Source organism: Sphaerodactylus townsendi, linkage group LG08 (genome assembly GCF_021028975.2).
Source record: "Sphaerodactylus townsendi isolate TG3544 linkage group LG08, MPM_Stown_v2.3, whole genome shotgun sequence".
Lineage (NCBI taxonomy): Eukaryota > Metazoa > Chordata > Lepidosauria > Squamata > Sphaerodactylidae > Sphaerodactylus > Sphaerodactylus townsendi.
In genome coordinates, this window is record NC_059432.1 from 52,368,825 (window position 1) to 52,384,957 (window position 16,133).

Consider the following 16,133-nt stretch of genomic DNA (forward strand, 5'->3'; position numbering starts at 1 on the left):
GTCCTCTAATCTAACAGCCATCATTATTTTGTGGTCGTGAGTTTCGGACTCTAATTACATGTTGTGTGAAGAAGCACTTCGTTTCAACTCTTATTAATCTTCTGCTTGACATCTTCAGTGGCGGCTTCGTCCCCATCCAAGCGTTGTGAGAAAAAGAAAAAGATCATCTTTATCAAGTTTATATTAGCAAAGTATAACTTTGGTAACTTAAACTGTCATGTCTGCTTCCCCACTCGTCTTTTTTTTTCTTAACTGAAATCTCTAAACTGAAGAAGAATGTGCCATTTTTCTTCTATTGTCCTCTAAAATGTGTATTGGGATGATGGGTGACCTCAGAGGAGCCTTGCTCAGACTCTTAGCGCTCTAGGGAGAAAGGTGAACAACTCTCCCGGGCGCAAGTAACAAGATGATAAATTATTCTTAACGAGTGTGCTTTAAAAACCTGGATCTGTCTTTTAAAGTCCAGCTCGTTGCATCATGAACTGTACAAGAAAAAAATGAACACTTCGTAATATTTGCACTGGTTCCTCGGGATCAGGATAGAGCCTCATTTAACATACTCTTCACGCAGGAACGCTCAAAATACGCATACCTAGTTGTCACTCCAGTGCACCGCCGCATTACACGCTTGCAGCGGCTCTAGGGGGCCCCCTAACGGTGATACGTTTCCTGCCTTTGCGCGCTGGAAGACCTTTTCACTCCGCCCTCGTGTTGTAAGGCCGCCGGGTGAGGTCATAATACGATAGGACGGGCGACTGTTGTGGACGGGGGTCTTGCTTCGAGAGCGCAACTCGGCCAAAGGCTACGCTCCTCGCCCTTTAAACTAATGACTCTCTGGAGATCGACCCGGAAAAGCGGATGATCCCTTCTCCCTCCAGTTCCAGTAGGAGCCCGTGCTTGCTGCCTTTTCCCACGCTCTTTTATTTACACTTAGAAAGAAGTACCTGTTGCAGCTTCAACCTTAAATACTTGGGTTGCCATTTTCCAGATGGGGTCTGAAGATTTCCTGGAATCACAGCTGTCTCCAGATGACAAAGATCAGTTTCCCGGATAAAACGACTGCTTTGGAGGGTAAACTCCATGGCATTATACCCTTGTGTGGAGTTGTCAGCCCTAGATTGGGAAATACGGGGAAATTTTGGGGATGGAGCCTGGAGAAAGCCGGGTTTGGGAAGGGGAAGGACCAAAGCAGCTGTTTTCTTCAGGGGAACTCTTAGTCTGGAGATCAGGGAGATTCCCACCTGGAAGCTGCCAACCCTACTACCTCTGAGGCCGCTCCTCTCCCCATACCTTGTCCTCCCTAGCCCCCAAATTTCCACGTATTTCCCAATCCAGTGTTGGCAATCCTATGCCTTCCTTCTTTTCTCTTGCCATACTTTTTGTACGTTTGTATTCAATAGTCTGAGCGGCTGAGAATCAAACCAGGGCTGTTGGTGAGAGGTTTTGCTTTAAAATGATTAGACGATTTCATTGAATGTGTCTCTTAGTGGCTGTTAGTCGGATTGACTGAATGAGGCAATATGATCAGAGGCAATATACCACTGAGCACCAGGGGCTGATGGAGTTACCACCCTCCAGGTAGGACATGGAATTACAACTTCCTCCAGGCTAGAGTGATGAGTTCCCCTGGAGGAAATTGCAGTTTTGGAAAGAAAAGGACTGTATGGCATTACACCCCTGTCAAGCTCTTATACTCCAACCTATCCAGGAACTGCCTTCAAATCTCCAGGAATTTCCCAAGCCAGAGTTGGCAGTCCTGGGCAAATAAGAAGGCTTAGTTGTTGTATTCATGCACTGCTTGTGAACATCTCGAATATTGGTTGTTGTGGGTTTTCTGGGCTGAGTGCAGTGGTGGGATTGAAATAATTTAACAACCAGTTCCAGTTGTGAGATTCAAATAATTTAACAACTGGTTGTTTACAAGCACCATTTTAACAACCGGTTCTGCCAAACTGGTGTGAACCTGCTGAATCCCACCACTGGCTGTGAGGCCGTGGTCTGGTAGATCTTATTCCCAACAAGATCTATCAAACCATGGCCACACAGCCCAGAAAACCCACAACAACCAGTTGAATCCGGCCATGAAAGCCTTCAACAATACATCCCAAATATTAACTGTTGTTGAGAACAATTTTGGATTAGATTGCCCCCTTAGTTCCTTGAGCGTTTTCAGACTTTCCTATTTGAAATTCAAAGCAAAACAAATTAATGATCAATGGCTTCTAAGAAAAGAAAGAGGAGGCTTGCTCTATAAGACGTTAATGTGTAGAAATAAACTTTACAATCGGTAATGCATATGCCTTGAACAGGCTTATCAACAGTAGGTCATGGACATGGCTTTCATCATCACCTTTCTTTCATCATAGTCTGAGAAATAATGAATGCATCTTTCCGACAAGTAGATGAACGCCACCCGCTGATACCAGGATACACAGGTAATAATGGATAGGCTTGGCTTGAATCTTGATCCCACTTTACTGAAAATAATTCAGCAGAGAATATCCTGCTAAAAGGGGGTGGGGGCAGCAATTGAAGAATGTTATCTGTACTTCTGCTCTGGTCAACTATTCCTACAGTAGTTGTTGTTTGTATACCAGCTGCAAACAGGATTAGATTTTTTTATTATATTGTTCAAGCTATCTAGTTGCCTCTGTATATGCTGTGAAATAATCTTTTCTGGACTCTGCCCCCAGCCACGGTTTATGTACTAAAGCAGCCCTCTGCATGCCTCAAGACCTTCCCCTTCCATTTCACCTGAGAGCCAGTGTGGTGTAGTGGTTAAGAACAGGTGGACTTTAATCTGGAGAACTGGGTTTGATTCCCTACGCCTGCTGGGTGACCTTGGACCAGTCAAACTTCTCTCAGAACTCTCTCCACCCCACTTACCTTACAAGGTGTCTGTGTGGGGAGAGGAAGAGGAGGAGTTTGTAAGCCACTTTAAGACTCTTTACAGGAGAGATAGGCCCAGAGGTGGGATCCAGCAGGTTCTCACAGGTTCCAGAGAGTACTAGTTATTTGTATGTGCCGAGAGGGGGTTACTAACTGGTGATTTTGCCACGTGATTTTTGCCTTAGTTATGCCCCTCCTCTCAGCAGTAGCGTGCAGAACTTGAAGAAGTCTAGCAGGAGGTGCACCAGCGTGTGTGGCAGCCTGCGCCTGTGTGCATTCATTTCCCGCCCAAGGACCGGTGCAGTGGCTGCATCCTTGCTACAGCCCCGCCCAAGAATGCCCCGCCCCTGGAATGCCCGGCCACGCCCCCGTCGTGCCCCGCCCAGCCCCATTGGCGCTACGCCACAGTTTGAATCCCACCACCATAAGAACCTGCTACTAAAATTTTTGGATCCCACCACTGGATAGGCCAGATATAAATCGAAACTCTTCTTCTTCACAGGGTGTTGGATGTGGGGAAAGAAAAGGAAAGGGTTGCATCTTGCCTCAGTCTCTTTTTCAGCCTTTCTGCAGCTCTGTTCAGCCACCTCCTTATATTGTTGGGTGCTCTTTAGGCACTCCCTTTCCCTTTCTGCTTTCGTAAATGAAACTCCAGACTGCCCTCACTGTTTTCTAAACCACTGGGGGGTTGGAAGGGAGAATCAGGTGTGCAGTGAGTAGAGTTCTGCAGATGTTTTATGAGAGCAGTTTAACAAGCAGTGTTGGTTGGGATGTGAGGACAGGTTAAAATCCCTCCTCATCCATGATGCTCCTGCAGTCCCTTTGAGTTTTGAGTAAAGGCGATGACTTTGAAATCACATTGTGGTTAGAGGGTCTCTAACTTATCTCTTGACTTAACCAGCATGATAGGATTGATTGAGACTGAAATGGAAGACGAAATAATCATCCAGAGGAAAAAAGAAAGAATAGAAGGAGGATAAGTAATTGAGAATCTGATAATTTTGTTTTTCTTAATATAGAGGTGCCGTTTCTGGGCTGATCAGGCTCTTAAGTTGCTCAGCTCAGTTAGGAGACAGGAAAAAGCTCTGATTTTAGCTGGGAACCAGAGGTGGAGCTACTAGGGGATAGGGGTGCGTGCGTTGCACCAGGCGCGCACCTGGGAGGGGTAGAAAATCGCTCCCTGCTCCCCCCACGCTTACCTTAATGAAACAGTGCAGCGTGGAAAAGCGGCCTGTTTCCTTCAGGCTGAAAACGGTCTGGTGGGAACTGCACATCTCAGGAGACCTTGCGATACCCAGGGTCTCATGGGAAGTGTAGTTCCCGCTAGGCTGTTTTCAGCCTGAAGGGAACAGGCCACTTTTCCAGGTTGAACTAAGGTAAGGGGGTCAGGGCCTGGGTACTGCGGAGGGCGGGGTGAAAAACACAGAGTGCGCACCTGGCACACTCTGGCCCAGCTACGCCTCTGCTGGGAACATCTTCAATCTTGCTTTCGATGTATGTACAGATATGTGTATGCTAAGTAAGCAATGGGTGATAACCTCGTGGCTGACAATACAGGAAAACCTTGTGGCTCAGTGGTATATACAGGAGATCCAGAATGCAAAATTGAACTAACTTGTCAATGGCTTCTTAATTGTTCTTATTAACTTCTTTTGTAGGCTATGTACCTCTTAGGTTTTACCGGATTGGCACGAGTTTTGGAAATGATTCTGTGTGGTGTGTGAATGAATTTCGTGATATTTTTGGAAGAAAGAATGATCAAAAGAATGAACTGAAGACCATAGCAGCAACTACTCCGCAGCTACCTCCCATTTGCTCCAATGAAGAAATAATAGAAGTACTTGATGATTATAATTATAAACATCACCCCTACATGCTAGGTATAGTATTCATGCAAATGGAGACCCTGTTGCTTGATGCTGCATAAATCATTTCATCCACAAGTTCTGAATATGTCTTTTTCCCCCTTTGCTATCATTGAGACTCACAATACAGAATATTTGCTGTGAGTTAGCCAGAAACTGAATCATGTACCTCAACGTCTTTATGAACAGCCATCTCAGCTAAGCGTAATGAAAAGGTTTTGCATTTTGTGCTGATGTCTGTTGAATCTTAGTTATTTTGCTCTACATGAATAAAACTTGGACACTGCAAAACTGTCACACCAGCTCAGATGATTAGCAGCTGGATAGTGATTGGCCATAATTCCTTCCTCTTCCTACAAAGGAGGGCAGGGGGCGGGGCGGTAGAAGCAGGGTCAGTTTGATGCCCAGGTGTTGTGGTTCAGCACTAAATCTTCCACATTTCCTTGTCTTTTCATGCTGTCACCCACTGTACTGAGAGCGCCCCTGAATACTTGACTTTACCTCGTCTACCAGAAGGCGTAACGGTGGCTGCCGTGTGACCCACCAGCTTAACTTTGAAAAATGCAACCTGGTTTTGATATTTTAGAATATTTGTTTTCTCTCCCTTCTCCCCCTCCAAGGCTACTTCCACATGGGGATTTTTTCCTTTGTGAAATGAATGCAATGTGCCTCTTTATCTTGGGGGAGTTTCCATATGTCATGTTCTTTCCTAGCACAACTCATGGAATTCCTGAGACTTTTGCCTTTCAGCCAAAGCAAAAATAGCTTCCTTTGTTCTGACTTGAGGAAGTACAGTGTGTTTGTGGGCATAGCATCTACATGGATGTTTTACCTGCAGCCAACCCAAGGAGGGTTTTGGAGCTAAGCTCTGCTTTCCCCCTCCAACAGCCCTCTAAAAGGTGTTTTCTCCATTCACAGGTGATCCATAGTTAACCATGACTTATTTGTGAATGAGAAAGGGTTTGTGCGTGTGTCAGGCTCTGAGGCCCCAGTGTGATTGTTGGCAAGCAGTGTGGAGACTGGGCGTGCAGATGCCGCCTCTTGTCCCTTCATTCCACTAGCTGCTGTTTCCACAGGGGACCAGCTATTCCAGTCTCCCTGTGGAAGTAGCCCAACTTATTATTTCTCTTCCATTTAATTTAAAAAAAAGAGACTGTGATGAACATGTGATCAGTATGACTCACTTTGTATTAGGGCACATCTTAGTCCCTCATGGGAGGTTTAACACTCCAGTAAAAGATGAGGGAATAGACCAGAATAGACAAAGGATTTTCATACTGTGACTTTTGATGCCAGTATTCCCAGTGCCCTAGATCTCTTCTTTCCCAAGGGCAAATTGGGAAAGAATTTGCGGAGGAGCTAAATCCTCTGGCGGAGGAGCTAAATCACTTTTTTGCCCGCTTTGAAACAGGTCTATCAGAAGGAGATGACACACAGCCACCAGGTGATTGCAGCTCACACCTCACTGTGGAGGAACATGAGGTGAGGCAAGTTTTGAGGGCTGTGAATCCAAGGAAGGCTGCTGGACCGGATGGTATTCCCGGTCGGGTGTTAAAGGAATGCGCTAACCAACTGGCTGGTGTTTTTACTGGGATCTTTAATCGATCTTTATCCCAGTCCACCATTCCATCTTGTTTGAAAGCTTCCACCATTGTTCCACTACCAAAGAGATTTCCTGCTGACAATCTTCAGGATTATAGACCAGTGGCACTCACCCCCATCATCATGAAGTGTTTTGAAAAACTGGTCCATAGGCATATTAGTTCTTGCCTTCCAGATACATTTGATAAACATCAGTTCGCATATCGGACTAATAGATCTAAGGAGGACGCCATTGCCATTAGCCTCCACACAGCTTTGACGCATCTGGAACAGCAGGGGAATTATGTGCGAATGCTCTTTGCGGACTTTAGTTCCGCATTTAATACAATCTCGCCACAAAGACTGGTGACAAAACTTGTGGATCTTGGACTCTCACATTCAATCTGTTTGTGGATTAGGGACTTCTTGTCTGGGCGTTCCCAGAGGGTTAGACTGGGAAATCGGGTTTCCTCAGTTCTTACTCTAAATATGGGAACGCCACAGGGCTGTGTGTTGAGCCCTTTACTGTTCACCCTTTATACATATGATTGTACTCCTGTCTATCATAGTAACACCATTATCAAATTTGCTGATGACACAACGGTGGTGGGGCTCATCTCTGGGGGGATGAGTCTGCCCTATCGGAATGAAGTGGCCCGACTGCTCTCATGGTGCAGGGAAAATAACCTGGTTCTTAACACTAACAAGACAAAGGAGCTCATAGTGGACTATCGAAGGAATAGCTCAGAAATTCCGCCCTTGACTCTAAATGGAGATCAAGTGGAGCGGGTGGCTAGTTTTAAATTCCTGGGCGTTATGATTAAAGAGGATTTGACCTGGGGAGTACAGACTACCGCGGTGGTTAAGAAAGCCCAGCAAAGACTGTATTTTCTGAGACTTTTAAGGAAGCAACAACTAGATGGAAAACTTCTGGTGTCCTTTTACCGCTGTGCTATAGAGAGTGTCCTAACCTACTGCATCTGTGTATGGTTCTCCAGTTGCACAGTGGCGAATAGGAAGGCGCTCCAAAGGGTGATCAATACTGCACAAAGGATTATCGGCTGCCCTCTCCCCTCCTTGGAAGAAATCTATAATGCCCGAAGTCTAAATAAAGCCCAAAATATTCTAAGGGACCCGTCTCATCCAGCACACTCTCTTTTTAAACTGCTACCATCTGGCAGACGATACAGGGCCCTCAGAACTAGGACAAAGAGGCTTAGAGACAGCTTCTACTCTAGAGCTGTGGCTATGCTAAACTCCGCTGCTTCATATTGATGTATTTGGGGCTATGTAGGGATGGGTGGAGGATGATGATGTATGAGTCTGAAATTGCATGAGTCTGAAATTGTATGAGTCTGAAATTGTGTGCATCGAGGAATGCTGCTGTAAATTTCGTTGTGCGTGCACAATGACAATAAAATGCTTATGCTTATGCTTATGCTTATGCAAATGTTTGACACTTTGCCTTAGGGCATGTTTCTGTCTTGATTCATGCTGAGCAATATTTCACTTCTTTGGTCGATTGAGTAGCAAAATAAAATCTAATTTTCTGTGATTCATAGTAGCAGAATCTGGCATGAACGTGTTCTGTTATTATTAGTTACAATATGAAAGCTTAAGGCAGGTTTGTTTTTATTTTAAAGTACAACATTAACCTTTGTTCCAGTGCTATTGTGCCCAAACAATTCTAGTAGCAAAAGCCTTTTTTTTCCTTTGATGGAAGGCAAATTCGTACCTGAAGGTGCATGAGACATTACAGTTTATTTGATGCATTGTATTGTTAAGTGCATACTGACAGTTCCTTCTTCGAGGGAAGTACAAGGAGCTTTACCCAGGTATTTTGTAAAATGTCATCTCTTAACAGCACGAAGCTATGACAAAGAGCACCAATAGCTTTGTTATTACAGGCAAGGAACAAAAAAAATGCTTTCTATTTCAGATTTTATCTGGAACTACATAGGGTTGCTCCATGACCTCTAAAACTAAACTAGAGAAACAGGAAGGATACGATGCATTTCAAGAGTTAATTTGCCTGAAGTGATGTTTCTGAACTGTCAAAAACCTAATATGCATAGGTTGTATCCACAGATTCCATTCCAGTAATGGAGGGAACCTGTAATAAGCAAGAAAACTATCTCCTGTAGGCCTTGAGAAAAACTCCTTTCATCAAGAAGAAGGTTTCACTGTTAATGGAACAGAATTTTGTATCTAATCCCATGTAATTACCTAGAAGTTTTCCTCGAATATGAGTGTTAAACTCTGTGCAGTGGCACTCCATTTTAGATAATTTCTAGCCCTTCTCTGGGTTTCTGATTCCTACTGAAGGGTAAACAGATGAAATCTGCTTCCAACTATACAGTTACTGGAGTAAAAGTGGCATTCAACATCTGCAGCTTTGCGTAGGACAACAGGAATAAGGACTGTGACTCTGAACTTGACTCGGGCTACATGGATTCCTGGTCTAGATCTGCAGACCATCTGGGACTGTCTTTCTTCTTGGATTTGGGGATTTGGTCCTTCCTTGTGTTTATTTTTTGTAAAAATTATGCTTTTATTTAATTTTTTTTAAAAAAACCTTTGAACTCTGGTACTTTGAACAATACTTGTCGTGAATGTCCCCCTCTGTTATCACTTGATAATCAGTAGTGACAACTAATGGTGTGATATGCCTTTGTTCTAAGATCCCATTCCATGGACTCCTGTTCCTGTGGACCCTGTGGCTGTCACTGTGAAGTAACCAGCCATCAAGGGAAATGCAATTCAGGCTTATTCCTGTTGGCAGTGTTAGTGCAAAGATGCTTCTCTCTTCACAGAGATGAGCAAAATGCTCTTGCATTGTTGTGCTATAGCCAATTCATTGAGATGCATCTAGCATGACCCTGGAATGGGGTGGTAACAAAGGGTGATGTTTTCTTTGTAAGGCCATGCACATGCAGCTTTCTGTGCTTTCACACACCTGATCCTACCCTCTGCTGAACTAAAAAAGGGTATCTACACAGTCATATTTTGCTAGCTTAGGGGATGGGGCGGTATATCAAATCAAAATAATAAATAAATAATAAATAAATAAATAAATAAATAAAATTATAAGAAAGACCATGAAGATATAATTGCTCCTAAATCGGGGGGGGGGGTTGAAGAGTGAGGGAAATTGTGGTTCATCTTCTTTTTTGGGTTTGAGCCTTTGATAATTTTACCACATGACTGGTCTCAATAAGTTTTCCAATGATGATATTTTGCAGGACCTGTGGAAACAAAAAGAAGTCTACTTGAGCCACCCATTCCAGGCTGGACTGGATTCATGCCCAGGTCCAAGGTGACAGAGCTTGGTCATGGAGTTCGCTATCATGTGATGGCAGAAAATTGCTATCAGGATTTTAAGGACATTGTAGATAGAGTCCAGCCGGGTCCTTCTAGCAAGGAATCCAAGTACGTTGACATACAGATCCTTTAGTGGAGTGCACTGATGCTGTCAACACTTCTTTACAGGGTGCTGTTAATATACATTCAAATGCTGCATTAGATGATTTTGGATCTTTTTCTCCTGTGGCACGTGTGTTGCTCCCATACATTGTGTGAAAGCAGGTGTTACATGGTGGGAAGGGAGAGGAAAGTTGCAGTTAAAAATTCAAATTATTGCATTAGATAGAAGCTGAAGCAAATTGACTCTTTGTCTTTCCAAAACTTTTCAGCTTTTTCCATACTTTCCCCTTATGTATTTTGTAGTGGGGGCTGGATATTCTTTGTCGATTTGCTTTGGGTGGAAGTTGCTACAAGCCAGTAGCGCTATGAATTTAGAACTGGTATTATATTTCTAAACATTGGTGACCTTGAATTTTATTCAGGCAGCTAGCAGTTTCTGGTACACACCCCTGTAGGAATTCTAGCTTTGTTATAACTTTAATTTTAAAATGTTGGCCATGCAGCATGGTAGATTGAGTACCAACTTCAGAATGGTACCCAGTTGCTACTTGTGCATGGGTAGTAATACAGTGCCTACGTTGGAACGAAGAAATTCCTTCACCTGTGCATGCATCAGACAGCTTATAGGAAAGGGATACATGCACAGGTGAAGGAATTTTAAGAGACAGAAGAAGGAAGCACCAACTTCATTAGCTATTAGAAAGAATTAACTACAAAGCCCATCCAAAATGTGTACACAATGCAGATCCATCGTGACAGCTTGTCTCCACATCATTGTATAGTTAGTGGGTTGTTGAGATTCCTTTTGCTGTATGAGGCACAAAAACTTTGCCAGGGCAAAGGTTGGCCACCCAAAGTGGATGTGGCACAAACACTGGATTTTGCTAGTTAATAGGAGAAAAGACAAAAAGAAAAAATGTGATATTTTTCTGTAGTAAGACTGTTGTTCTTACTACAGCTCTGATTTAAAAATAGCAACTATCCAAAGCTTTTTTTTTCTGGCTCTCAAGTCACAGCTGACTTAGAATGACCCTGTAGTATAGGGTTTTCAAGGGAAGAAATGTTCAGAGGTCTTTTGCCATTGTATAGCGACCTTAATGTCCATTGGTGGCTTCCCATCTAAATACTAACAAGGGCTGATCCTTCTTAGTTTCCGAGATATCTTCAGGCTAGCCTAGGCTAACCAGGTTGTATTACTAGTCAAGAAAGCAGGAAAAATGTGAAAGTATATATTCCTAAATATGTATTTCATGTTTTGCTTTAAGGAAAGAACCTCGCGTTTCCAAAATCTGTAGAGATTCACATAGATACCAGAGATGCTACTGGCCTGAGGGGATGATGCCCAAGTATACGGGTCATATTCCACGTAAGGATTCAGGGTTGTATTACTTGATTGTTGCCAATTATGTGTCTGTTCATGGGATACTGTTCATGGGATTCTCCAGCATAAAGAGTCTACACAAGAGGTTCTTCAGCAGAGCAAGGCACCACTGCTTCTTTGATTTACTTTTTCAACCTCCTGTTCTTTCATTGAGCTCAGGAAAGCATACTTGGGTTCTCCCTTCCATCATGGACAAGCCAGGTCCAGGGGTTAGTGAGGACTGCTCTGATGAAGAGTTGGCAGGCAGTCCTGTCCATAGCCAGTAGCAGAAGTGATACAGGGAGAAGCAGCCTCTGTGGGGCCAGATGTGAACCCTCAGCCAGAAAACAGTTCAGTGACCCCTTAGCCCCGTGGTGGCGAACCTTTGGCACTCCAGATGTTAAGGACTACAATTCCCATCAGCCCCTGCCAGCATGGCCAATTGGCAGGGGCTGATGGGAATTGTAGTCCATAACATCTGGAGTGCCAAAGGTTCGCCACCACTGCCTTAGCCCTTCAGCTCTCAGCCAGCTTTGAAAAGGCAGATGTCAGCCTGCTCATCTCCCTCATCACCAGAGCCATTTTGAACAGCAGAGGAGGAAAACAGCAGTGCTCTACAGGAGAGAAAACAAAGTGTGCACCTGGCCCAGCACAGGCCCTGCATGGACAGTGAGGATGTGTATTACAGGAGCAGGTCTGAGGCAGCTGGCAGGCGCACAGCACTTCAGGTCCTCTGAATAGTATTTCCTTGATAAGCCACTGGAAAGGGCAAAGCTGCATGGAAGCACTGCATCAAATTGTGGCTGACCTTGTGGGTCCTTCTCTGAATTGTCTGCTCTGTCTTAACCTTGGCCTGAATCTCTGGACTTGTATTTTTGGATTACCCTTTAACTTGCCGCTGTGAGTTTTGGAACTTTTGTGCTTGGCTTTTAGAATGGAACTTTGACAATGGAAACTGGACTGTGTGTATGTGTGAACTAGGGAACCACAACATCCCCCCCCCCCGCTCTGTTTTATCTTCACAACAACCTTATGAGGGAGCTTAAGCAGAAAGAGTGTCACTGGCCAATGATTACCCAGAAAAATTAATGGCTGAGTGGGAACTGTACCTGGGTCTCCCCAGTACTGGTCCAGTGCTTCACATTGCTCTGTGCATAGCCTGGGTAAATATAAGTCACAATGGGCAGCCACATTAGTTAGCCAGTAGCACTAGAAAAGCAATTGTCTGGTAGCACCTTAAAGACTAACAACATGTCTGGCAGGGTCTGAGCTTTTGTGAGTCACAGCTCACTTCTTCAGAACCTGAATGTAAATATGCAATTACTATGACTAACATAGAGTTTTAGAATCAGACCACACATTGAATTTGCCACAAACACTTGTGACAAATCATCCCTCATCCTCACTGTAATGTTTGGAAACACCATGTGGATGGGATTTGATTGCGTTGGCTCTGTACCCAACCCATCTTAGCGCTGAGTACATGGCTCTAGCTATCACTGTCACATGGCTTTCAGTCTTAAGTAGAACTTTGTGTCTTCCAGATGAACGTTCTGGCATTGGGAAGACCTTTGGCAATATATGCCGAAGCTGTTCTGCATGCAGCCATGATGACAAGAACTATGGAACTTATCTTGCTAAGAAACGCAAGACTGAAACAGAGCAAGAAAAGGTAAAAGAGGAAAAATAACCTTTGAGGCATAATCTTTGAATGAGACAATTAAAGTTGTCTGCGACAATCATGCTTAAAAGCGTTCTGTGTTTGATTAAGGGACCATAAGAATTTCAAATATGCTGTGTTGCTCATCATTTTCATTTGAAAAGATATGGTTGCAGTTAGAAACTTTAAGCTGTGTAGTGAGTTGCATACAAAGGGAGGAAAACTACTCCTGACCTGTGAAAAGCAGTATGTCTATACAATTCAGGTCTTGCGTTGAAAAACTGGTAAAAAGTAATATTGAATGTTTTCATTAGTATCAGAATGAAACACATACATTTCTAAAAGACTGCCCTGTAAAACGCAGTTTTTTAAGCTAGAAGAAACTGATTGACGTGATTCCAGGGTTCTGCCTGGAAGCAGGTATTGTATGCTATCTGGCAGGTGTCTTTTAAGTGCTATTATCACAGTACATCTTGAAGTATAGCAGCAGCCAGAAAATGTGAACAGGAAAAGATGAAGAATGTCCAGCATGAAGTTAGAAACTGTGAACCATTCCATCTGTTCAGCTTTAAGCTTTCCTTTTCAGTAAGATTTGTTCTAATGCACTCTTCAGAGCATGAAGTTAGAGGAATTTGACAGGAAAAACTAAAAGAAGGTTTCTAAAGCTTTCTCTACCACAGTTGACAAAAGTTCTCCTGCAGTTCGCAAAAAAATATTGTTATGCTATTAAAGTAGTAAAATTTGTTTGTTTGCTTGCTTGATTTATAGACTGTCTTCCCCCACCAGCAGTCTCAGGGTGGTTCACAACAATCACAACACATAACAATAAAACCAACCATTATCATCTCCATAGATTTCAAAAGCCTTTTTCTATGCTCCAACTAATAGGTAGAACTCAATTGGGAAGGAATAAGAAAAAATAAAAGGACATTATCAATACCCAAGGAAAGGAAAAGAGGAGTGGCAAGTAAAGGGAAAGGAACTCCAGTTAAGTTGGAAACCCATTGCTGTCATCAGCCATAGGCCTGGTGGAACAGCTCTCTCTTACAGGCAGTAAGCCATAAAATCGTGATTGAATATCAAGTGCTGCTGTTAGATCAAGTACAACCGCTGTATTGACCCACCTTGGTCCAGCTGCATCCAGAGATCATCTGTGAAGGTGATGAAAGCCAACTCGATCCCATAGTCAGATCAGAAGCCAGGTAAAAATTAGTTTGGAGCTGATGTGTTCTCCAGGAAATCCTGAAGCTGTTTGTAGCCCCCTCTCTCAACTACCTTACGCAAGAACTGATGAATGTGACACTGGGCAATACTTGGACAGACCAAGATCCAGTGGTGGCTTTTTCAAGAGTGACCTCATCACTGCCTCTTTCAATCTTGCTGGAAAGATCCTTGTATCTAGGGACAGTTTAAGAAAATCCATCAGGGGAGCTCAAACCCTGTCATAACTGGCTTTCACCAGCCATGATGGGCATGGATCTATGAGGCAAGTGGTGGGCTTTACGGCCTTCAGGATCCTGTCAACATTGGGCTGGAAGAGATTGCTGAATTGATCCAACACAGGGCCTGAAGATGCCCAAGGGGCCTCCAGTTCACTACCTTGTCAGTATTGATGGGGAGATCCTGGTGAAGCATCTGAAAAAAGTCTTGCATATGCTTCACAGCCAAGCACCAAATCCCTCATAATTGAAGAACTCTCTGTGAAGGCTGTCAGTGGCCTAATTACCCTAAACAACTGTGCTGAATGAGAGCTAGTGGATATGATAGAAGCCATGAAATAATATGACAGAAGTCATGAGACAGTGGACATCCTTGATGTTTTCCTTTTAAACATTGAAATCCATAAGATTCCATTCACAAAGATCTTTATGATTTGTTTTTTATAAATACTTTGTGTTCAGTTCATAAATCTTGAGCCACTATTTAGATTTCCAAGCATTTTCAATGAAAAAGACCAGGCTATGTTATCAAATGTTTTTTCAGGATCTTAAACAAAACCCAAGCCACTTTTTTCTTCTCTTTTTAACAAGTTTTATTGCATTAACTACAAAATGGGCATTATCCTTCATGTATCTTTTGGTGCAAAGTCTATCTGACCCTTTTGGATTAGTTTTGTTATACATTTCCTTAATTTTTACCATTAATAAAGTAAACAGTTTACAATCCATATTTAAGCAGTGAAATGGGTCTGTAAGACTGTGGAAAAGATGACTCGTTACCTTCTTTGTGAAACAGTGTCATATGAGCTTCTTGCTTCTTTCATTCATGCCTTTTTGCAGAGGTAATATTATTTTCCAAGCATTTATAACAAATTGTTATAATTTTATCTTTTTTTCAGTTCTTTTATAGCTTGTGATAGTTCTTGAATTGTACTAGCTTGATCCCTGTGCTCAGATGTGAACTTCTAAGTATGTATTCCTTTTATATACTTTTCCATTCCATCCCCTTTTAATTTCCTGGTTCTGTCTCAGCATTCCACAGGGTGCTGGTATAAAGTACTGCTGATTCCCTTGTGCTGGTATTGAGATCCTAATCCCAATGAGCAGGGAATATACCTATGTGTCTTCTCTGCACTGTGAAAAAGGTGCTATAGAAGGGACACTTCTACAACCCTGCTGCAAGTAGTGCCAAAAGAGGCATCATCGGAGTAGTCTTAGGTATCTTACACAACCCTTGTTCAGTAGTTGTTTTTTGCTGGTCTGTAGTTTGTAGCTGTGTGCTTGAATGTGAGATGGAGCTTCATGATTCTGGACTGTCTGCCTACTACAAGGTATTGCTCTTGCAGCAGCTGCACAGCAAGTTTTCCCTGGATCTCTTTGTTTCTGTTGCCCACTTTCCTCCTATTACAAACACCATTTTAAACTGAAGTAGAAATGTTTTGTTTTGTGACCTTTAAGCAAAACAAAAGGGGCGCTCAGCTAATGTGGTGGGTGGGCACAATACAAACACCTATGCTGTCTAAATTAGACCACAGTCCAGAAAAGAAAGGTCCATTTGAGGCTTCCTTGCGTCTTGTTCATATCAAGTAAAAATTGGAAGTAACAAAAGAATGAAAAAGATTCTGTGAACAGCAGATTCTAGCATCTGTAGAATGAATATTGCAATCAAAGATGTGATGACTGTCCCATCTTAAAAATGTGCTGTGGCGCAGTGTTAGGGACAGCACAAAGTTCAAAGCTCTTCTGGGTCCACAGACCTAGCTGTTTAATTCTCCAGCCAGATCATGTTGAGCAGAACTGCACATTACATGATTATTTTCTATAACTTTTACAAAAAGAGAACTTTGGGGGCTACGATTTAAGGTGGCAGACGAGCATGATAGGAAAAAAGTTATCCCTCATGTCCCAACCCCGTT

General features: G+C 43.1%; 1 protein-coding gene across 1 annotated transcript; it reads left to right on the plus strand.

The window, feature by feature from the left end:
* Positions 1-836: 836 nt before the first annotated feature.
* LG08H10orf82 (linkage group 08 C10orf82 homolog) lies at positions 837-12,934 on the plus strand. Its single transcript, XM_048505025.1, has 6 exons — positions 837-883; positions 2,367-2,435; positions 4,548-4,769; positions 9,578-9,764; positions 11,024-11,124; positions 12,663-12,934. Exons 2-6 carry the CDS (start codon positions 2,378-2,380, stop codon positions 12,806-12,808), a joined length of 714 nt encoding a protein of 237 aa, XP_048360982.1. The 5' UTR covers positions 837-883; positions 2,367-2,377; the 3' UTR covers positions 12,809-12,934.
* Positions 12,935-16,133: the final 3,199 nt, after the last annotated feature.

Bases quoted from the DNA above. Each gene is read 5' to 3' on its own strand.
- LG08H10orf82 (XM_048505025.1), top strand. From the start codon at position 2,378: ATGAATGCATCTTTCCGACAAGTAGATGAACGCCACCCGCTGATACCA. The intron at 2,436-4,547 runs GTAATAATGGAT...CTTCTTTTGTAG, and splicing joins GCTGATACCAGGATACACAG to GCTATGTACCTCTTAGGTTT. The intron at 11,125-12,662 runs GTAAGGATTCAG...TGTGTCTTCCAG, and splicing joins GTATACGGGTCATATTCCAC to ATGAACGTTCTGGCATTGGG.